At 30.8% G+C, this 25,516-nt stretch overlaps 2 protein-coding genes across 13 annotated transcripts in view; one reads left to right on the top strand and one right to left on the bottom strand.

The window, feature by feature from the left end:
• The window catches only part of LOC136983562 (uncharacterized), an 81,956-nt gene extending 78,125 nt beyond the window's left edge, over positions 1–3,831 (bottom strand). The window contains exon 1 of the mRNA XM_067280345.1: positions 3,415–3,831. Within this exon, the coding sequence (XP_067136446.1) occupies positions 3,415–3,730 (316 nt within the window). The 5' untranslated portion in view covers positions 3,731–3,831. The remainder of the gene's footprint in view (positions 1–3,414) is intronic.
• LOC136983563 (serine/threonine-protein kinase VRK1-like) overlaps positions 1–25,516 on the top strand; it is a 104,317-nt gene that overhangs the window by 14,228 nt on the left and 64,573 nt on the right. For 2 of the 12 annotated variants that reach the window (XM_067280346.1, XM_067280348.1), the window contains exons 1-2: positions 4,002–4,035; positions 23,778–23,834. In XM_067280346.1, coding sequence (XP_067136447.1) covers positions 4,017–4,035; positions 23,778–23,834 — 76 coding nt within the window. In that variant the 5' untranslated portion in view covers positions 4,002–4,016. Of the gene's footprint in view, positions 1–3,481; positions 3,529–3,901; positions 4,100–4,267; positions 4,347–23,758; positions 23,835–25,516 lie in introns of those variants that run through there. The other 10 variants (XM_067280353.1, XM_067280357.1, XM_067280349.1 and 7 more) reach the window with 10 other exon arrangements.

Raw genomic sequence — 25,516 nt, 5'->3', positions numbered from 1 at the left:
AACAAACAAGAGGTATCCCTGCACAAGAATGAAGTTGGCTGGAAACCTATCTACAACTTACATCAAAATTCTTTTTTAAAAGATCTGCATATATTAAAGTCACAATGCAATAAGTATGGAGCATAAGAAGCAGAGCAAATAACCTCATATCAAAAACATAGCTATGGAAATGTTTACAGCATATAGATATTGTCGTAAAACCTTTTGTTTATACTCTCACTTTCATCTGAACATTTCAAATATATACATATTGGGACCTTGAATAAGTTCTCGCTGTTTTTTTTTTTGTGAAAATTAATGCTTTATTTAAAAAAAGTCGTAAAAAACATGTCACTGAAAGTATTGTCCATCGCTAGCCACTACTTTCTTCCATCATTCTGGCAGCATTTGAATTCCATGTCAGAAAAATTACACGTCTTTTGAGGCTATCCAAGAATAGACCCATTTTTTGGCATCTTCATAAGAATGGAAGTGCTGCTCAGCCAGGCTATGTGCCATCGATTGGAACAAGTAGTAATTGGAAGGGACAATGTCTGGTGAATACGGTGGGTGGGGTAGGACTTCCCATTTAAGAGTTTCCAAGTAGGTTTTCACCAGTTGTGCAACATGTGGCCGAGTGTTGTCATGTTGCAAAATCACTTTCTTGTGTGTCTGCTCGTATAGTGGCCGTTTTTCCTTCAATGCTTGGCTCAAATGCATCAATTGTAGTCGATAGTAATCTCCTGTGATGGTTTCATTTGGTTTGAGCAGCTCATAATAAACTACGCCTAGCTGATCCTACCAAATGAAGAGCAGAAGTTTCAAACCACAGATATTCGGCTTTGCCGATGATGTTGATGCATAGCAGGGCTTACCCCAAGATTTTCTACGCTTAGGGTTATCATAGTGCAGGGGTCAGAAAGTGTGGCTTGTGAGCCACATGTGGCTCTTTGCACAGACGTTTGTGGCTCTTCGGACATAAACTCCAATCTCACCTCATCTCAAGCAGCCTTATAACTGAGTTTAAGAGATAGAGCCGTCGAACAAACTTCAACTCGTATGGCATACTTTCTACCATTCTTTAGCCCATCCGCACACGACCACTCGCGTTGATCAATATGAATTGCATGCGAGTGGTAGCATTTAAAGCATATCTATATATATAACCTATTGAATGCGTGTCCGTCCGTCCGTGTAACGTTATGCCGAAAATGGTCACTAGAGGTGCCCCTGTCGTGTGTCGTATTTCGCACATTTAAATTAACAATATAAATTATTATTTACATTAACAGTATAAATTGTTATTATTCATTTAGCCAATAGCCAATAACAATATAAATAATTCAGTATATTTGTAATAGGAATTTATTATTGTCACGGAATGCCTGTAACCACACTAGGGGGTGTCCTTCAACACAGTTGGCCGGCGATCGGCCAAGCAGTTAAGCCTTGATATAGCTCTCTGGTACTTTTGGTATCTTGTTTCCATGACAATTTGGCTCTTCTCACTTGACAAACTGCCGATCCCTGTCATAGTGTATCCACTTTTCACCCCCATTCACGATACGATGCAGAAAACCTGTCCTTTTCTACCACTGAAGCAGCTGTTCACACGTGAAAAGACGCCATTTGACATCTCTCGGCTTCAACTCGTATGGCACCCAAGGTCCTTGCTTTTGAATCATTCCTAATCCTTTCAAATGTTTCAAAACTGTGATCAACTCCCAATGGTTCTGCAAGTTCAGCTAGCATCTGACATGAGTCTTCATGAAGTAATGCCTCCAATTCCTCGTCTTCAAACTTTTTCGGTGCACCAGAGCATTTTTTATCTTTAACATCAAAATCATTATTTTTGAAGTGTCTAAACCAATCTCTGCATGTTGTTTCCGATAGAGCATGGTCACCGTAAGTCTCAACAGGAATTCTGTGTGCTTCAGCTACAGTTTTTTGAATAAAATAGTGCAATAAAATTCCCCGCAAATACTCTTCTTTTGGCACGAAATGTGACATGTTTAACACTATGCAAAAAAAAGTTGTTTACACTTCAGCAAAATGACATACTGAATTTCAAGGTCACTTATCATATTTCCTTATAGATGCATCACCGTCTAAAAATACATGCATGCAGTTCTGGTAATGCCATCTGTTGGAAAACAGCGAGAACTTATTCAAGGTCCCAATAGTAATATTCAAGTCTTGCTCCAATTACAAAAACTATATAAGTGCTAAGGTGGCTTTTCTTTTTCGCTAGACTTATTATACCATCAATAAACAGGAGGACAAGCTTTAGAAAAAAAACTCAAAGAAATAAAAAGTTTTTCTAAACTTTGTCCTCCTGTTTATTCATGGTATAATAAGTCTAGTGAAAAAGAAAAGCCACCTTAGTGCTCGTATAATTGAACACAAGACTAGACAAGAAGCATACCACACAATTACAAAAATGTTGAGATTTTTAATTGCAATTTTATAAATTAATAAAATAAATGCAGTATACGTTTTATATATCATAAACTACAAGCCAACCAATGTTGTATGTCATTGGGCTAAATAACGGTTATAATACTAATAAATTATGAAACAATTTGGTACTAGAGGAGGCGTTAGGTGCCACCTCTTAAAAGATGGTGTCTAATGCCTCCTCTAGTATCAAAACCAACCAATGACATATGGCATTGGTTGCAGGGCCGGATTTACATAGGGACATTTGGGGCCGGTGCCCAGGGCCCCCACAAAACTATGTTTAAACATAATTTTTTTTTTCCTATTACTGCGACAGCCTAGTGTGGCCTAATCACGAGAGCCACAGGCAAAGAAAACCAAACCCGGGAAAAAACCTATGAAAGATCGGAAAATTTCGGGAAAAATTTTACATAGGTATTTTTCAATTAAATTAAAATAATTAGTTTTACACAATAAAATATATGTATGTTTACGATAACCTTATTTTTAAATGAAATTTACAACTTCATAGTTGAAATCTAGTTGAAAGTACAGTATTTTGTGTAAATTTTCTAAATCATCAAAATTGCCTACTCTTAAAGGGGGGCCCCACTGAATTTGTGCCCAGGGCCCCTGGATTGGTAAATCCGGCCCTGATTGGTTGGCTTGTAGTTTATAATGTATTGAGTTTTAATATTGTTTGTTTATTCTGTTTATAATTTTACTGTATAACAGAAATGATTTTGAATTAATTGCGAAAATTAAATGAAATTATAATATATTTGCTACGATTAGTTTTTGTAGATATTGCGTGCTCGAAAATATTTGTAAGTAAAATAACGTTTTAAATATTGATGACCATAACTTAAAAGGAAATCTATTTACTTATGCAAATCCATAATTAAAATTTACAATTAATGTGTACGCAGAACAGAATAAATTTTGTTTCTTTTCCCTCCTAAATTATTTTTTGAATAAAAATATAATTAATTTTACCTGATTCTAATCTGACTCGAACTTCATCATCCGTCAATAAATCTAATGCCGTGTTCATTACTTTATCAATGAATTGCGATGTTGACTCATCTTCAAGCGATTTCTTCAAGTAAGGTAAATAAGCTTTAATTCCGAGTAATAATCCAAGTTTTTCTTGCCAACAATCGGAATTTTTCGATAACATATTTTCTAAACACGACTGTAAATTTTTCAACTCATCAAATTTTGCATTGAAGAGAAATTTTTGTAATTCATTAACTCCTCGATCTCTTTCTAACTTCATAGAATGACACAGTAAAGTCATTATATCTTCCATCGTTTAATGCTCAAACCTTAAATAAGTCTTAAAAATGCTTCTTCTTACAGCAGACTTAAACTCACAATCACAGCATACTCTCGTTCCCACGTAGCAAACAATAATTTTATATAATCTATTCGATTATATTTAATATATAAAAATTACAGAATGTAATAATGAATTTTATTTTATTTTATAAATTAATTTTATTATGTTCGGAAGTAAATTACATTTTGTTTTAATTTCTTCTTATTCCGGGGGACGAGAGTTTGAAGATTGTTTGAATCAATGGCGGCGAATTCTGATGAGGCGTAAAGAGTATGGTAAACGAATTCGAATATCAGATTATTTAAACGTAAAAGGGTTTTATAATGCGACAACGTTTCAGTAAGCGTAATCGAGAGTTTATAAATTTTTGTTTCGAATTTAATAGCGCTTTGTATAATACAATATTAGTTTAGGAAGTTCTCTTTTGTTACCATTCTAAGCCTAAATGTTTTGACTTCTTGTCAAAACGGGTAGAAATTCAAAAATATATTTCAAGTTTTTCTGTAGGTAATTAAATAAATTCGTAAAGTATTTCGCTGATTATTTAACCGAGGAGTACAGGTAAAGCTTATTCTATCGTTTTCAGGTAAATGCATTTATAAATTATTAAATATATTACAAAAAATTCATTTGTGAAAATGAAACCAAGAAGTTTTGTTTTGCTTTCGGATAAACATTTAACATTAAATTTTAAAGTTATAATAAATTGTATTTGAAAGCTATTAATATTCCACTCTAACAAGATTGAATATATAATTGCTCATAATAAAAATTACTAGATTTACAAATACTTTGTTTCTTATAATAATTATCACATTAAATACATATATATATATATATGTATTTGCTGTGATATATATATATATATATATGCTGTGGATATATAACAATGCTATGCATATATATATATGTATATATATATATATATGCACAGCATTTTTAAAATAAATTTAAATAAATGGTGGTTTTTTCAAGGTAGTGAATCTTTCAGAATTGTAAATAAGCCTATAATACAAGAGAAGGTATAAGTTAACAGTACTGTCTCTGGTATATGTGATTTGCATTGGCTACAAGGTTGCTAGATAGTCAATTATCCTCAAAATAGTCAAAAATTTCCTGACAATAATATAATGTCTTGTCAATATAATGGTAAAACTTTAATAATTTCAATGCATATACTGCCTAACCTGCCTATACTATTAATTGAAATGTTCTCGGGGTTATCTATTGAATTTTCACTTGTTCATTTTCTTTCATAATTTGAAAATATTAATGAAACTTATTAATTATGCAAACTAAATGGATAAAGAAAAAATGGTACTTTTCGGTTAGCGGGCCACCAGTCAGTCGGCTACTATTTTTAGAAAAATTGAACTTTTATTTTTCATTTTTTACATAAAGATAATTCTAAATATAATTTAGATAATTACAAAGAAGAATTTTTTATCAAACAAAATAATTACAAAACATACAATTTTTAACATCTTTGGCATCTCTTATGGGAGGCATAAATTTTGATACGTCATGTAACATAGATATAAAAGTTTCCTGTTTGTTATGTTGTTTTCACCATATAAATTCTATTAGGTATGACTGCAAGTGATGACAAGAAGTACTATGATGTTTCTCCATTTGGAGCTGCCCCATAACCCCTCTATATTTTATGTATGGCACCCTGTGTCAGGGTCCACAAAATTATATTAATGATTCACCTGAAAATGATTGAAACCAGCTTCTTGTAATTCCTGATGTTTGTAAGTTTCCAACAATCTGAATAAATGGTAGTTCCTTCCTGAATGTTATTTTTTATTTCCTTCATTAAAGGTTTAGCTGAACAGTCTGGCACAGGCACTAGAAAACATTCTTTTGATTCCCTGTATATATCACCAAATACCCACTGTTGCAGAAAAATGCAGCCTACATTTAGCTTTCTGCACATATACAGTGGTGCCTCGTATAACGTACGCCTCGAATAACGGACGCTGCAAACAATGGACTTTCTGTTTGGCTGTTACCTGACTTGAGCAACAGACTGGCTGCGAACAATGGACTTTCCAGCATAATTGGTGACTGCTCCATAGGTGCGTTCTTTAATAGCGGTCGCTCTGCGTCTCCGCTACTATGGGAGTGCGCTGCTGTTTGTAGGCATTTAGGAATGACGGTGAAAGAAAGAAAGATGGCAGCACCCGCACTATCGATAGTATCGTGATGGAGGAATCTATAATTCTAAAATATGAGCTTTTAAAGGCAAAAGAAGGGTCCCGATTGTAAAATTTAACCATAAAATGGATTATTTATTGAAAAAGCATTCAAAATAGCCACGAAAAAAATTAAAATGCCGGCTACCATTCGAAAAAAATTCGTAAAGACACTTACATCACCGCGTGCACTAACTTGCGCTTTCACCATTTTTAAATTTTCATTCATAAAACCACATAATGGACCGGAAACGAAACTATCTGAGTCATGGAGGATGCCATGTTGCTTTCCAAGTAAACTACTGCTACAAGCGGCCGTTTTTGCCGTTCGATGGCGCGCACTCCGACTGGAATTTAGGAACGCGTTCCGCAGGAATTTTTAAACGGATGTCGCTCGCACAGAGTTACACGGAGGAATAAAAGAACACACCCCATGTTTATTTTTTTATGATACAGTATGGTTATTTTATGCTGCGGAACAAATTAGATGTTTTAACATGTATTTCTATGGGAAAATGCATTTCGTATAACGGATGTTTCACTTAACGGACGTGCACCTGGAACGGATTAAGTACATTATATGAGGCACCACTGTACATAGTTTTGTCAATTTCTAGATTTTATTCACACCACCAATCTTTAAATTAGAACGATTTATTAGAGAATGAGCACATACCTCTCGCATATAATTGTTCCAATCAACTGTTGTACTTGGATTAAGTCCTAATTGCATTTGACAGAAATCACAAGTTGTTAATTCCAATGACCATAAATATATGAAACAAATGGCATTCAAAATGGAAATACATGAACTACAAACTAATTGTTGGTTCTAATACCTTTCTTTTCACGATATGTACGTACATGATATCTTTATTTTGGAGTATCTGATGAACAAAAATAGTCATTTGGTGATTTTTTGTGCAGAATCTTTCTTTATGCAAAATTCCTTTTTGTTGAAATAAATGAATTTCTTCTTCGTCATGGGGCAGCTCCCATATAAAATCCATTTTTGAATAATAATAATAAATCCACTTGAAAAAACAATTACTTGCTAAACACACTCAATATACAAGCAACTAAGCTAAATAAAGACACTTATCACCTGTGCATAAACATACTTTACATAATCCGGTTAGATTTGTGAAGTATAAATGATGACATCGCATAGTTGGTATTACGATAAGTTAAAAAAAATAGTAATAAAAATTTTATAAACCTATATATAAAGAAGAAAAACAATAATAAATAATTATAGTGTAAAATGCACTAGAAATAATTAAATTTTCACTCCTACATTGATGATAGCATATAAATATGCTAATCATTTTATTGAGAATTATGTACAAATAGAATGCATGTTAAATTCATAATGAATCCTCATAATTAATTTATTCTATTATTAGAAACAGTGAGTAAACTTCCTTACTCATTTTAAGCACTTATTCTTTTGTATAATTGAAAATTTCAGATGTGACCGGTATTTAAATTGTATCAATTGACTGGCACCCTGAGTACCGAAAAAACAAAACTGTATTTTCAGTTTATATTTAGCTTTAAAATCTTAATATAATTGTCATGCTTTTTTCTTTTCACTTCATATACTATGATAAACCAAATACAGGTATCCCTTGTATAACGCGGTAGTTACGTTCCGAAAAAGTGGTGTGTTATACAAAACAAAGGACTAATGCAAAACATAGGGTTACATTCCAGAAGTTAGCAAAAGTACACTATTCTTTTTCTTTACTAAGAGAAACTATGTTTATTAAAGCAATTGATAACTTATTTTCAATCAATAATTAATTAACATTCACAAATAAAATTACTGTATTACGTGTTAATGTTAATTTTAGTTAAACGAGGTCATTTTCTTTTTACAGAGTATTGTTGTGATCTCAGCTTTTTTGTTGATCTTGGATCAGAAGTATCGACAACATTTTTGTATTGCTTTAAAAATCAATTCTTTAAATATTTCTTCAAAAAAATTGATGAGACTTTATAGGTTAAATCCAAAAAAGTTAACCAATGTTTTTGTCTGGACCTCATTTCATCAGAGACAAAAACTGAGTGTTATCTTCGTTATTCTTTATTCACTATGCATTTCGGGTGCAAGATTTTTTTGTGTAACTTGCACCTCTCATCGGGTGTTACATTTCTACAAATTGGTATAAATACAATTATTACAGTGATTATTACAGTAAAATTACAACCATTACAGTAGAGTGTTATTTATCTGAAAGCCGATCAACCGAAAGCTTTCCAGTCGGACTCTGTCATGCTGAATCAAACGTTTTTGATACTAGATAAACTTCTAAAGTATAATTTTTTATATTTTTCGATATAGAAATAATTTTTAACGATACAATAACCACAATTATTATTATAAAAATTTTTGTTATGCTTAAAATCGATGAAAATTCAACGCAAAGCAACACGCAACAGAGAAAAATGTCAACATGGGATAGGTTAATATATTTTTTTGTACATAATCGGTTATCCAAACAACCAGAGTCCCCACTTGATTTGGATAAACAATGCTCTACTGCAGGGATGGGCAACCTTTTTCTATGTAAGGGCCACATTTGAAACTTCTTAATTAACGCGGGCCGCACATAAGAAAAAAATAAAAAATACGGGTAAATCACAAATATTTATTCATAAATTAACATAGGTATACTGTACTTAATGTGACTGCTGGAATTGATGCGAATGTAATATATCAGATATATTTGGCTGAATATTTGTCATTGCTAATTTTAAATTATTTTTTAGATGAGAGTCTGTTAGCCGATTTCTTGTTTTACTTTTCACTAAATTCATTGCAGAAAAAAACTGTTCGCATACGTAAGTTGTACAAAATAAGGACAGAATTTTTGCCGCATACTTTCTTAAGTTAGGAAATTGATTTTCTTTGATAAAAGTTTTATAAAAATCTACCAAATTTTTTTCTTTAAAAGTATCTTTCAAATCTAAATTACTTTGCAAGTCTATTAACTCCAATTGAAGTTCATTTGGTACGTTTTCTATGTTTACTGAAAAAGGTGCCGTAATTATTCGTATTTCGTTTTCTCGGCTAAGAAATTTTTCGAATCTATTTTTAAATTCTTGTTCTAGTTCTTCGACTTTCTCTGCATATTTAAAATAATTTTTAGGTTCGGTGCGTTCTAATAAAGTGGGGAAAAAGTGACAATTTTTGTTACGCAATTGCGTGCTCCATAATTTGAGCTTGGATATAAATGCTTTTATAAAGGTTATAAATTCAGATATGATAAGATTTTTTCCTTGCATTTTTATATTTAATTCTGACAAATGCATTGTAATATCGACAAAAAACGCAAGATCTGTCAGCCATTCGCAGTCTGAAAGTTCTTTAACAGGTTTTCCTTTCATTTCCATAAATAATTTTATTTCTGGTAAGAGATTGTAAAATCTTTGTAAAACTGAAGATTTGCTTAACCATCTGACGTCAGTAAAATAAACAACGTCATTATTTTCAGCATCAATATCAGACAAAAATTCTTTAAATTGACGATGGTTCAATGCACGACCTCTCAGAAAGTTCACTGTGGATACTACTATATCCATAACATGTTCCATATTAATTTTCTTAGCGCATAAATTCTCCACGTGCAAAACACAATGGCAAATAAATAAATCATTTGGATTTTCGTTTTGTGCTAATTTATTCGAGAGAATACCAATTAAACCGCGTCGCTCTCCTCTGAAAGACTGGGCGCCATCAGTTGTAATTCCACTCAGTTTTAATAGTGAGAGTTCATTTTTATCTAAGGTTTTTTCTAAAGCCCCGTACATAATTTCTCCTGTAGTATTTCCTTTTAGCCCAACTAAATCTAAAAATTCTTCAGTAATGTTTAATTCTGAATCAACGCCTCGAATGAAAATTGCAAGTTGAACCGTATCTGTTATGTCGGTGGATTCATCCAAACAAATGGAAAAATATTCAAAGGCTTTTACTCGTTTTTTTAATGATTCGTCAACATTATCTGCCATTTCATCGATTCTTCTCGCAACTGTTCGTCGAGATAAACTAATATTAGAAAAAATCTTCTTCTGATCAGGACATATAATTTCAACTGCTTTTTCAATACATTGCTTTATAAACATTCCATCAGAATAACAATGAAGAGTTTTTGCCAATAGATTACAAATTTCATAACTGGCTTTTGTAACGGATTCAGATTCATTATTTGTTTTCATTAAGAATGCTTGCTGGGAGGTTACGGCTTTCATCAGTTTTTCCACTTTCTGTTTTCTTAAGTCTCCAGTAAACTGGTCGTATTTATTGGAATGTTTAGTGGTGTAATGCCTTTTAACGTTATATTCCTTAAAAACTGCAATACTTTCCGAACAAATTAAACAAACAAGATTTTTTTCATAATGAATGAAAAAGTAATCATATTTCCACGACTCATTATAAATTCGATTTTCATCTTCAATTTTTCTTTTCTTTCCTGTTGACATCTATAAATTGAGGATAAATAAAATGAATAAAATACTGCACTAATAAATATAGTAAAAGCTCGATGTAACAAACTACTATGGAATTGAAGATATTGGTTCATCACAATGAAAGTCCATTTTATCGCGATAACTCATTACTACGGACTCGTCCGTTATATCGAACAGTATATTATTATATAGTAGAATCACGTTAGAACGGGATCTTGATTAAATTGATTTTCAACTTTAGACTAATTACCACCTGTATCAAAATTGTCTACATAAAAAAAAATATTGTTAGATTAAAGCAAAAAACGAAGAGTAAAAACGGCTACTACTGCTGTACTTTTCTTAATTTAAAATGTTACCCTATTACGCAGCCTAAATTATATCAGACAAAGTAAAAGACTTTTTAGTTTTAGTAGAACTGTCATATTTAAGAAAAGTCTGTTATTTTTCTCTCTCTATCGAAATGTCTGAAGTTGTCTATTTATTCCCAGACATTTCTTTACCAACTTCATCTTGATATTTTCCATCTTAAATCTAACGAAATATATCTATTTTTTGTATTAAATCTAAAGCTTATCGTCTTCTTTTATGATCCATATCTTCGCTTTACAAACAATTGAAATCCACGACGCATCACTCATGGCGAAATGAAACCAAAACTGAACAATGCTGGGCTGCAATTTTTAATCACATTTTTAATTAATCTAATTTTTAAGGTATATGTTCTCCGCCTCAAATTAGTAGTGCCAGTCATTTATCTAACTCCTTTCGGGGGAAATTTTTGAATTGAAATAACGTGACTTCGGTTTTGAACCGGAAGTTCGTAAATAGTTAATTGGGGCCTCCTGCCCCTAGTTTAAGGAAAGACAGACGGACGACAGTGGGAATTTATAGATTTGCAAATTTTTCAAGTTGCAGTCCAAAAACAAGTCGATCAGAAAACGAAACCAAAACTGCATGTAAGGTGAAAATCTACACCGAAAAAATAATTAAAATAAACTTTATATTAATTTTGCGTTTACTTTTGTCAAATAAAATGAATAAAACTACGACTATGGGGAAATAACTAGTCACTTCTCGACTTACGACGGGATTCGGTTCCGCAACTTCGGACGAGGTGATCGTAACTCGAGAAGTGACTGTAAAACAATGACTTGACTAAATGAAACGGCGACTAAAAAGTCCGTAAGAACCATGGTCTGCGAGGACTAAAAAATAATCCGAAGTAGCAGGAGTCCGTTACAAGGAATGAGTTTTTTTTTTTTTTTTTAATAATTTTCTTTTACTTTTGGCCAGACCGACATCAGCAACCGTTTGTTATATCGAGCTTTTATTGTACAAAACCACGTGCGAACCTCAAGGACAGTTTTAGCATTGAAAATAATGCAAAGTTGAAACGTTTTCATATGTGGGTTTTGTATTTTATTACTGTCCAGTTCTAAGTCTAAATTGTTCTTAAAATATTAATAATTCTCTAGTTCAAACATTTTTAATTTCAATTTTGGAAATTAATAGTAACATTTATTATTAAACAGAAATTCTAACTTGGATATTTAAAATTCGAAATTCCACATTAAAAATTCTATTTTCGTAAAATTTCAAATATTTAACATACCTTTTTCTATAATTCGGACAAACCACAGTAGATTAATAGTAAAAATGTAGAAAATACCAAAAAATTAAATGCAACGATACAAAGCGTTGGTAAAACTTTACAGCTCAATATGAAGTATCGTGTGAAGTCGGGTTAAATTACCAGATTGCAATTAGAGTTGGCCCTCGGATTGGTTTATTTTTGCGTCTATTAAGGGGCAATAGAATTGTTTACGAATGCATATTACTCCCTCGAGCTTCATTTAGTCTTGAAAAAGGGTCAAGCGCGTATGGATAGTCAACAAAAGTACACGTGCATTTGTAAACAATTGTAGCACCCCTTAAAAACGCAAAAATGAATCAACCCAAGGGCCGTCTCTAGCTGTGTCGAATATATATACGAAGCGGGTTCTTGGTATTTAGTACGATTACAGACGAGTAGATGTTAGTATTTTAAATTTTTATTTTATAGACCGTTATATTGTTTTGTAATATTTTGTGCGACGCGGGCCGCACAATATACTAACGCGGGCCGCAGGTTGCCCATCCCTGCTCTACTGTGTTACAACTTCTATTATTTGGATATATTTACACAACAGTGAACTAACCTGTTTTATGTTTAGACATACAGCTATGCAGTGTTGATGTTGTATCCCCTAAGGCATTTCTGTCTTTCTATTTGCTTGCTCTTTAGCCCCTCATTTCCTCCCATACGTTGTCAATCTCCATGCCATTATTTAAGTTTATGGTTTTGTTTTTATTAACAATTGCAAAGTGTTAACCTATGAAGTCTTACCAATTTTTTTGAAGAAATATTTAAAGAATTGATTTTTAAAGCAATATAAAGAAAACCACACCATTGATATAATACATATCTGTTCTTATAGGAAACATTTTTGTACCTTATTTTTATCATAACTAGGGTTTCTCACTTCCCGGTCCTTTGCTTGTCCTAGGATTTCGAGAAAAAATTGATCCATTTCCCGAGAAATCTGGGATATAATGATATTATTTTTAAGATATAAAATAAATTTTGAAATTGAATGATTATAGTTACTTTTCATTTTTTAAATAATTTAATATGTCCTGCAACTTTCAAATTAATAATTATAACAATGCTAAGGAAAATATGTATTAAAAATTACCTTTGAATTAAATAGAATTTTTTATAAATAGAAAATATTTATTAAAGTTTGTTGGAAACTGCTTACAACAAAAACAAAAAATGCCTTTGAATTGAATTGAATATTTAAAGAAAAAAATGAACTTAGATCAAACTTCTGACTTAGAAAGTAATTTTTGTTTTTTAAATAAAACATAATACAAAATATTATTGTAAATTTTTACAATAAGATTTTAAAAAGCAAAGGTTGAGAATTACTGGTCTAATGCATTTAAGAGAAGACAGATGTTATGTGTATTCTCACCTGTAGCTTCAAAGATTTTCAGTTCGTTTTCAAGATACATTGTAGTACTTCTTTTGCTGTCTAATATTCTTGATTTGTTTACCTTGGCTGCTCTACAGTAATAGCGGCATCAAGCTTATAATATAGCCCAATAATTCAGCAGTTTGTTTGACTTTAATCAGGTTTATGAAGAAAAACTTCATACTTGCATACTTCATACTCATTTGTATCCTTTCCTAATTTGCACAATCTGGTGTAATGCAGTTATTGAAGCTACTGGGTATTGTTAAAAATTAAGATAGCATCAGTGCAATTATTCGAGATATTACAGGTTCTGACGAGTAAAGAATTTTCAGATTCTTGCTACAAATAGGCTACATATTGATTATTAACAACATGCCATACATGCAAATCTGTGACATGCCATAACAAGCAAAAATTTAAACTAATAAGCAGGCTTAAAATGAATAAATACAAATATATTCTGACAGTTTGAGTTAATTATACTATGTATTTGCAAAATTTCCTCAACCTTAACACAAAATAAGAAAAAAGTGAATTTTTAAGAAATTTGAGGAATTTCCCGGGTTAAAAACAGCCAGGATCTTGTTAGAGAAACCCTAATCATAACTAATTTTTATGGATGATGAAATAAAATTATGTTAATTGAAAATTTGTTCCAGCGGGTCATGTTTGTTCAGTTGAGTACTGAGAGTTTTTTCCACAATGTATATTAGAGTACCAAGATACCACTGTATTTTGTTCGTCATTTTTACAATTGAAGTAATCATGTGTAGGTAAGTAATACCTATGATTTAAAAAAAGTTTAATAGCACGTATCTAAAATGTTTAAATAAACTTTACTAAATACAAAGATTAATCTATAAAAAGAAAACACAGTGACAGTCTTAAGGGCTAAAGTCTGAAAGCAATGACGGCATCTGGTTGATAGGAAAGTTAGTGCAATATTTTTCTTTCTTGTCTTGTCAGTTTTCATTAAAGTAAACCTGATGAAAAGCACAAAATAATTTGAAAATCCCAATGTTTTAAAATCCATGGGCAAATTAGAGACAATGTGCATGCTTGCTTAAATAAAAATAATCAAATAACGAAGTTTACATTTAAGAATTGTGAAATATTGTACAGAAGATTTCCAAAACCATTTTAGAATGAAACTGGAAGTTTTGTTATACATGAGATATCCCCAATTTTCAACTGTGTTGTACAAGGGATACCGGTATTTATTTTGTTTTGCATGCTTTAAAAATATACTGCACTAATATAAAAATTCTTAAATGTCAGATAAAAAACCTTTGATTTCCTGTAGCACTGATGAGGGACCAGGACTCATAAAACTGGTCCGAAATGCATTTGATGAAGAACCAATAAAAAAGTTTTAAGCCTGTTCAGCTGTAAGTTAGTCTACCGAATGTTTTCGGATTAAAGAGACAACCACCTATTAAACATATATACAGCGACTAAACAAATTTAATTAAAATTTAATATATATATCAATACTGTGTTAAGAATAATATACTTCACTTTTTATAATTTTATGTAATCATTTAATTATTGTAGAAAAGTACAGGTATAAATATAAGTTTTTATAAACTTAACTTAAATATTACTTAATGTGATATACAAAGTTTTTATAATAAATTTTTTTTTTTTTTTTGTTTTAATCAATGAAACAATTCTAATTCATTTATTTTAATAGGAACATTGTTATCTTTAAAGTAGTACTTAATTTTATAAATTTTCAGTATCACTAATACTGAAAAAACAGGATTTTACAAAATATTAGTATTTCTAAAGTGTTAATAATACAGTAGAGCATCGATTATCCGACTTAATTGGGGACTGCGGGTTGGTCGGATAACCGAAAAGTATGAAAAAATACATTATTAGTATAGTGTATTAGGCCTGGTTTAAATACTAGCCTCCCTCTCATGGTCTGAGCCAGTGCTGCCAGCTAAAACATGCAAAAATTTAACAAAAAATATTATTAAAGTAGCCAAGACATAACCAAATATTGTGAGCGCCACATCACTAGCGGACATTTGAATTTGCCGACTAGAACGTGGTTGGTTAACCGATAAGTCGGTTAATTGGGGGTCGGATAATCGATGCTCTACTGTAATTGAAAATTTTAATTAATTAGTTCAATTTATTTGACATAAGACTTAAAACTTTTATTGAGAGAGAGACATACACATAACATTGTATATATAGTCAAACCTGTATACAGTGCATCCCAAAAATATAGATAATCTGTGTTTTTTTTAAATATTAAGTATTTTTTAACAATGTGAGTGGTTATTATTGTTTGTTTGTAGCATAATACAATGTTATATAATTGTTTTTACAATATTTGACAGTTACATAAAGTGTTAAACACAAAATACTTGTTTTGTGATGTCCCAAAAATATAGATGAACTATTGCTCGAAGCTTAAATTTATAACATAAATTGATGAAAATTGTTTTAATATGAAATAGAACTGTTATTATGTTTAATGACTTCAAAATTGCAATTAGGCATTGATTTAATTAAATTATAAGATTTCTGGATCCATTTGAAACTAGCACTCAATGATTTCTTGTTTAAGCTCTGAAACTGTCATAAAATGCCTGTTATTGGCATAAATTTTTTGAGCAAGAATTTACCCACAAGTTCTCAACTGGATTTATGTCCAGGCTTTATGCTGGCCACTTAGTTGTTGAAAGTGAACATGAATACCAGCATTGTCTTGTTGGAAAATCTAATCAGGTCCTCCAATTTTCTCTCCAATAGGTATTAAATTATTTTTTAGGGTTTCTTGATAACTTTTAGATGTCTGTCTACCAGTTAAAATCACTAAATTTGATAAACCATTAAATCTGAAGCAGCCCCACACCATAACAAAACCACCACCCTTTTGCCTGCTAAAATACTGCATTTTTCTTTCCTAATTTCATGCCAGTAATTAGGCTATCCAAATTAAATTTCTTTTTATGACTGAAAAGAACTGAGAGCCAATGGTCATTCCACACCGTGTGATCTTTAGCCTGCTGCATTCGTGCCAATTTGTATCGTTTTGTTAGTGGTGGTTTTTTCATCATGGTAGAAATTTTATATGTGGAATTGCTGAACTTCTTTGATGAACAGTGCTTTTTGATATTTTTAATTCACTTTCAAACAAAATTTGACAAACTGATTTATTTTGTTGTGATGCAAATGCACAATTTGATTATCATTTCTTTGAGATGTGATTTTTCTGTCTTCCTGATCGATGTTTAGAAGGTATTGGTGATGATTTTCCCAAAATTTTATAAATTCCAGTAGTAGATCTGTTCATTAAAACAGCAATTTCCTTGACACAACAGCCACCTGCTTTTAATTTCCATATTCTTGCAGTTTCTTCCATACTAAACTCTCTTCCATGTGGCATTTTAAAAAGTTTTGATTCAATATTCAAATTATTACTTGACAACAAAGTTAAAATGTTACTTGACATTATTTATTATTATTTTCATAAATTTTGAACATAAGAAACTTAAAATTTACAATTCTGTTTTATTATCTATACTTTTGGGACAGCCAAAAATATATTTTTATTGTTAAATTATTAATATAATAATCTTTAATTTTAAAATTATCAAGAATCAGTGTAAAGTAATTTGAATATAAATAAATAAATAATAAATTTATTAATCATATTAGGCCATAGCCTGTTATTACAGGGTGTTATAACATTGAATTATATTAATCATAACATTATTATTAACATTGGTAACATCGATTCATCGTATTATATTCTTTTGTAGGATTAGTTTTAGTACATATAATTTTAAGTAGGGTGATTACAAAAGTTTTTTGCATAATTGTATAGTTTATAAATCATTATAATATTTGCTTCATGAAATAAACGATACATTTGATTTTCTTCTTTAAGGAAATTTAGCTGATTTAGGTTGGCTTTGTTTCTTAGTTCGAGTCCCATTATACACTCACAGAACATGTGAAATTTAGTAAATAATTCTTGGCATCTTGGATAGGTCATTTTTGTAAATTCGTAACTTCTATTATTAACTATTATCATTTTGCTATTGAGTCTAAGTTGTATAAAAAATTTCTTGATTGTAAATGGCATATTAGATAACATAATTATTATTAAAAAGGTAATCCAATATAATAATATACCATTTAGGTTCTTTTCTCCTATGCATTTCTTCAATGTCTTGAGCTAAAGTAATTTCCAATGTATTTTGGATTAGTTGTTTTCTAATTAGGTCACTAATTTCTAGATTTTCTAGCAATGGCGTTATAGAGACTCTGTATTCCTCGACAATATTTCTCATTTGGCTAATCCAGGAACTTTTTCGGGGATTTTGACAAGACCTTTTATACAGCAAGTATAACAATTTTGTTGGTAGGTTGCCATTGTCTTTGATTTTATAAAGAAAGTTAATAAATCTTTTTACAAGGAAGGGAGTTAATTTGAATCTATTGAGTTCTATTCTTAGTGCATAACCAGCTATGTTATAGTCCAGAGTAAAAATTCTTCGAATGAATTTGTTTTGGATTATTTCAAATTTTTTATATGTTGTTAGACTCCAAATTGGTGAAGCGTAGACTACCGCATTAAGAATTATGGAAGTAAATAATCTAAAATGGCTATATATGTTTTTTAACTTGATTTGAGCAAAAAAAGTTTTACCATGTTATTTATCAGTCGATTTGATTTATGAACGGCTTCTTTGTATTGCTTTTCAAAGGTTAATGTAGGAGTCAGTAAAATTCCCAAAAATTTGACTTCTTGTGTTATCTTAAGTTGTACTTTGTTCAGATAGAATGATAGAATGATGTACTTTTTTTGGCAAGTCTGGAACCATTTTGAAATATCATAATTGATGACTTGTTTGGATTAATCGTTAATTTTAGTCTATCAAAATATTCTTGAACTTTTCTGATGTTTGTACGTAGTCCTGCTGCTGTGGGTGCTACTATTACAATATCATCTGCATATGCTATGGAATGAATAACTTGGCCATCTATATAAAAACCATCATCTTCTATCTCAAAACATTTATTTATATCAGATAGGAAAAAATTAAAAAGATGTGGGGACCATGGGTCACCCTGTAGTAGACCTCTGTTCACTTGTAATGGCGGCCATTTCTTGTCATATTGCTTTATTATTACTTTGTAGTGTCCAAACAATTGGTCTATTATTCTAATCATACAAGTATCTGCTCTATATTTACTTAATTTATCTAGTAGCACTGCAATAACCACTGAGTCATATGCTTTCTCAATATCTTAAAACAAGGCGTAAACTTTGTGTCTCTTTTTATATAATTGCAATTGTACTAAAGCTGTCAATGTAAATAATGCGATTTGAGTGCCTTCTTTTTTGGTGAATGCAAACTGTGTATAATTGAGTAATTTATTAGTATTAATCCATTCATTAAACTTTTCCATTAATACTGCTGTAAACAGTTTGCGGAATCCATACAAAAGAGCGATAGGCCGATAATTGGCTGGGCAGTTTCTTGCTCCCTTTTTGAATATCATTTGAAAAATGACTATTCCAATCATCAGGTATTGTTCCCGTATAGTAAAATTTATTATATAGGTTAGTCAATACGTGAATACCTTCTATAGACAAGTTTTTGATCATCAAGTTGGTAATGGAGTCAGCACTAGGAGCAGTTTTCTCTCTCAATTTTTTAATACTGCTATATAAATTTTTTACATTGAATATTTCTGATATTGGTTGAATTGTGGTCGTAATACTTTGTAGTTTATGCTCTTTGTATTTATTTTTATAAGTAATGGAAAATTTTTCTAGATATTGTTTCCAATTGTCGAACGTCACGTAATACCTGGGATCTGCAGCTTGCGGTTTCTTTCAAACTTGATTAATAGTACTCCAGAATTTTTTCGTATCCCTGGCCTTCAATAGTTGGTCACTTATTTCTGAATAGTATTTCTTCTTTTTTGCTTTTATTAAATTTTGGTAAATTTTTTTGTTCCTTATATATTCTTTCAACGCTGATTCCGTGTTATTTTTTCTAAAGTATTGTAAGCTATGTTGTTTTTTAATGTTGTGAAGGTAGCAACTCTTATCTAACCAAGTTTGTTTAGGTTGTATTCTTTTATTATTCCTGGAGATTTTATAATGGAACTGGTCAATTATTTCCACTAAGTTGTTGTATTTCTGTATAGTCGTTAAATTACTATCACTGTCTAACATTTCTGACAATTTGTTATTGAATTCATTTTTAAATTTTGTCAAATTAAATCTTCTCGTCTCTCTTTTAGGGGTTCGACTGTTTTTTTGAGTTTGGCCATCCTTGTTTTCGTGTGGAAGACCAACTAATTCTAGTTGCCCAGGAAAATGGTCTGAAATATTGTTGTCTAAAACCCTGAAATCCTTGATCTTATTTAGGACGAATTCTGAACAAATTATATAATCGATTGTGGATTTGCCAACATTAGACAGAAAGGTGTATTCAGCGGGGTAATCATTAGGGACTCTTCCATTGAGTATATATAAACGATTATCTTGTACAAATTGTAATAATAATTTCCCTCCTGAGTTAATTTATTTATCTTTAGACATTCTAATATTATCAATTATTCCATTATTATTGTTATGTTTTGTGTTCATTATTTCGCCTATTCGGCTGTTAGCGTCTCCACCTATTATCCACAGCTCTGTCATATTAGTTCTCTGTATTATCATATTTTGGATTTCTAGTAAGATATACTTTTTATCAGTATTTGATGGTAAATATATAAGAATAAGTCCTAATCGTGTTTCTCCCCAGAGTGTAGATAATCGTTGACAAAGTTCTAATTCAGCTAGGATGTAATTATTACCAACATTCCAAAACTTCAATTCTCCTAGATTTTTCTTAATTAACAACAATAATCCTCCAGAAGGACGACCGAATATACTATTTCTTTGACCTTTACTTTCTATTACCAGGAATGTTCATTCTAAATATGTTTTGTCTTCTGTTTTTAGCTGGATCGACCAAGTTTTAGAGAGACCAATTACTGCATTAGATTCCAAGTAACTTTGAAATATGTTTGAATATAGTTTTCTATGGAGTCCTTTTATATTCCAGAAACCAATGAGAATATTAGAATTATCTCTTTTAGTATTAGGCCTTACTTCTAGTTGCCAATCTATAGCTATATTCGTCTGGTCTAAACTATGCCTATTTTGATTACTATTTTCTATTATTTCTTGGCTAGCGATATCATCTGTTCTCCAGGGTTCTATGGGAGTATAAGATTTTATTGTGTGCACATGCGATGAACCATTTAACTTAGTCCTAAAAAACTCTTTAGTTGTATTGCTTTTTCTAGATTAAGATCATATGAGTAAATAGTCTCTTTATTTATATAGTAGTCATCTCTAATTATTATTTTGACACCTTTAGCTTTTTCTTGTTGAGCTATTGGAATCAACTTTTTTTTTCCTCAATCTCGATCTTCTGCAAAGATCTGTTTTGAATATTATTTTTTTCCGTTCTTGTAAATTAATTTTAGGTATCTTAGACCAAAATTCTTTAAGTATTAAATTTCTTTCATAAGTTGAGGATAATACAATTTTCACCATGGGCTTGTATTCATTATTTGTTAATTTAATTAAACTATCTATAGAACTATTTGTTATTCTTAGTTCTATTCTAATAAATTGTTCTATTTCATTTAGGTAATCGGTAGTTTTAAAAGGAATATTCATAATAACTATGTTTTTGTTCATTTTTTCATTTAATAACTGATCTATTTCAAACTCTAGCATACCTTTAGTGTGAGAATTATCCTTAGTTAGTGAGTCAATTTCTTCCAGTTTCTGTGCCATTTTTTTGGATTCCAGTTGATAAGCTCTATTTTCTTCTTTCAGTATATTGACTTCTGTTTTAATATTTTGTAATTCGGTATTTAGTTGAGTGAATTTTTCTTGAATTAACTCATAAATGGATTTCAACGAGTATCTTGGTTCTTCTGCTGTTGAAGTGTCTATTCCTCGGATGGTGTGGAAATAATCTTGTATTTTAGGAGATCTCACGTCGATTAGTTCATCTCTATCATAATCTTGTTCTTCTGGATGAATTTCCTGACTGAGTACAATTTCAGCTATATTCGTTTTTTCTGGTACTTTAGGATTAACATTGCGAGGCCTCCCCGCCCCTTCTTTTGCATATCTGTATGGCCACCATATTGCGGTGATCTAGACAACAGACCTGGATTAGATTCTATTCCCAAAATGAACAATAAATATAATATCACTATCAGGGATAGTCTTTTTTTGTAGATCCATTTCGATTGAGGTTGCATATTCACCTACGAACAAACCACTATCAGAGAAAGTAGTATCAAAATTCTCTTGCGATAAACGCGCCAACACCTTTGCTAGTCGAGACACACCAAATAATTTGAATATACAAATGAAGTCATCCTCATTTCTCTTAAATTCCTAACAATTCTGAAAAATAGTAAAATATTGATTATCTATACTTTTGAGACACACTATAGTAAAAACCTATCATTAATGGATGATCTCTTTGGTTTCTTGAATTTTCTGCAAAAATTAATGTAAATTAATTAACTTGTATACAGTGGAACCTGTCTAACACAAAAATGGAAAGGAAAATCAGGCTGTATAACAGAAAATTCCATATTCCTTGCTCAATGGAAAGTTATATTGTGTATTTTTAACAGCTGTCTTTACTCTTAACACAGATATGTGATTTAATTATAACAGTTGTGAAATTTAACACATTATTGCTGAGTCCAGATTTATTCTTTGTGTAGAAGCCTATTTTAAACTTTTTACCTCACATTTGTTTGAATAAAATCAAATCAAAATGTCTGCAGGTAAAATGCATATCTGGCATATTATGTATGTTTTTTATGTTTTGTAAAGAATTTAATGATATGCAAAGAGTGAAAAATACTCGTATGGGGAAGATGCTTTTGAATTTCAAACATGTCAAATGTGGTTTTGAAAGTTTTATTCGGAAAATTTTGAACTAAAGGATAGAAAATGTACAGGCTGCCCCAAAAGCTGTTGACAAAGAGAAATTGCGGGAAGAAATTGTTAAAAATCCACAAACAACAACTTGTGAACTTTAAACAAATCTTAGTGTGTCACAGACATGTATTGTTGAAACACTTTATCCACTTGAAATGGTTGTACAATATGATGATAATTGTATTCTGTATGCATTAAGTGAAAAAACAAACAAACAATTTTGTCTAACAAGAGTAGACGGCTCTAAGGTTTCATTTTATTTTTAAATTAATTACTCATTTTTATCATAGAAAACTATTTTTATCATTCCAAGAAGTGAATTCTTACTTGTCTTATAGAAAACTTTTTTACAGATGACAAAATTAAAGTGGAAGTAAAAATTATTTGTTATTAATCAAAAATTTATTTTAGCAGTTGTTGATTGTTCTGTTGAATACTGAACTGTATTTGATTAACATGATTTTGATATACATGGTAGCATTGAGGGATTAATTAATCATTTTAATCAAAGGATAACTGTAGTAGGTAGCCTGTATATAGCAAAAACATACTTATGGAAGAATTGCTTGGTGCTGTGGAATTCCATTATAGACAGGTTTGACTATATTATATATATATATTTCTGGGAAAGTTACACAACTTGTTACTGTAATACATTTATATATATATAAATAAATGTATTACAGTAACAAGTTGTGTAACTTTCCCAGAAAAACAATTCAAATTGTATATGAGATTTTATTTTAAAAACTTTTTATATTATTAATTACTATAAAATGGTAAAAAGCTTAATTTTGAGAGTAGGGATGAGTTTTATAAAGAATAAATGTTAATAATGAGTAAAATCATTGTTAACTCTGATGATCCTACTGGAGATACGCATGACTTTATCTCCCCACCGCTTCACCTTTAACCACAAATTTAATAGCACCAATGCCCCTGATATATAAGCCATCATGTTAAATTTTGTTACTTAATCTTTACCTCATCCTGAGATATTAAGTGAAGTAGATAAAGTTTTTTTGCCATTTTTTGATTTTTTTGGATTCAGGTGGTCTCAAAACAGAGATTTGCAAAAAAAAACTCAGATGGTCAAATTTGATACAATTCCTATACTTTTCTTTGTTATGTATACATAACTGCCGGGAAAGCAATAATCTATCTATTTAAATAATTTAAACATTATTTTCAATAATTGGTGCTAATTTTTTCTGTTTAAAATAAATTTTTGTAAAAATTAAATCTTTAAATATTAAATTTTAGTTATTAAGTCATAAATTATTTTTAAATTTAGTATTTTCCATTGTATTAAGAAAACTTCCTGAGTGTACAAATGCCTAAACCAATTAGAAGAGGAGATGCCCAAAAAGGTTTGTTTAATTTAAATATCTGTTATGGTAGCTGTTTATTCGTTCATACATATATATATATCTCTTTAATCCAAAAAAATTACAAGAATTCTGGTAGACTATCTTACAGCCTTTAGGTCAGGAACATCCTTTATTGAAGATACAGGTTACATAAGCATTTTGGGCTTATTTTATCTTCAAGCCCCTCTTCAGTGCAATACCAAAAAATTTAAAACAATCAGGATTTTAGAGTTAAGGATTAAGGAACACAAAGCAGCGATAAGGTTAATATATAATAATTTTCCTTGGTTTAGTCATATGAAAAATAGTAACTGTCAGATTGATAGAAACAGTGTTGAAATCTAAACGAAAGGCAAAGTAATTTGTTAAACGTTGTTTTTTTTATACTTATACAGTGTTGAAATCCTTCATTTAAAAAAAATTTATAAATGTAAATTTAAAAAAACACATCGAAATTATAAAATCTAATAGTAAAAATTTAATCAATATCTCTAATGGTATGCAAATAGATCAGCAATGGTACAGTTTGATAGAGAGTGTTACAAGAAAAATTTCCCTATAGAGAGGTTTCATGTCGACATCACGAGTGACGTCATGAGCATGCGCAATTGTCCAGCGCCATCTTTGTGACTCTGTGACTTGTTTACGTTTTCTGTGTGTTCACGTGCGCTTTAACTGGAGTTCTTGTGTTGTTTTTTTTCGTCGCGAATATCACTATGGTGATTTGTTGTGTAATTGGGTGTAATGCTAGTTCACTCAAGAACAAAGGAACATCATTTTTTAAAATTCCCGGCATTATTTGTCATCAAGGATCCCAAACTGAGGAGCTTTCACGACGAAGGCAAACTGCATGGCTCTCGAGAATTAACCGGAAAAATTTCGTTACGAATAAAGTGAATATCAATACAAGAGTTTGTCAGAAACATTTCATTTCAATATTTACGTTAATAAACACTAAGTTATATTTTAAAACCTAAAAGAGTTTACTGATTTGCTTATATTAATTTAGTTAGGTATAGTGCATTTATAAACGAATAACTAATGTAATTTCAGGCTTTAGCTAGTGCAAACTTATAAACATTACACGTTAAAACTAAAAGCAAGTAGGCTTATTATATGCTAGTTTCAACTAGAAAATAAAGGTACTGAACAATTTGAATTAAAAAATTTCCACAGCTGTTTTTAATTAGACTTTTACTTTCAGACAAAAATTCTTAGTTAAGAAATACGTAAAAACACGAGTTTAAACAAACAAAAGAAAACAATCTTTCCAAGCAATATTACTTCGCTGTTATTCATTACTTTTACTTTTATATCAGGAGAAACCCAGACACTTGTTAAATAGTTATGGGCCTCTAAAGATTTATAAGCTTTCATTTGTGACAGGGTGTAGAAATTTGTTGTCAAAACCAAATAGTTTATAATTTCACCAAATTCTACTTTCGGCCACAACTCTTGATCTATGACGAAGTCTGATAAACTGGCTTTGTATGGATCGCCTTGACATAACGAAATTTTCTTTTCGTACAGAGCTGTATCTCGTCCTGTTAGACTGCTAGAATAGCCTGCAAGAAAAGAATCTTTTTTAACTTAATCCATGATAATAGAACTGCAGTATTTCTGTACGTTTAAACTAAAAAAAGTCGTCGAATAACAGACCACGTGCAAGCTAAGCGAGCGAA

This window comes from Centruroides vittatus, unplaced genomic scaffold, assembly GCF_030686945.1.
Source record: "Centruroides vittatus isolate TY-2023 unplaced genomic scaffold, ASM3068694v2 contig_883, whole genome shotgun sequence".
Lineage (NCBI taxonomy): Eukaryota > Metazoa > Arthropoda > Arachnida > Scorpiones > Buthidae > Centruroides > Centruroides vittatus.
This window is presented reverse-complemented; position numbering and strand designations above follow the sequence as displayed.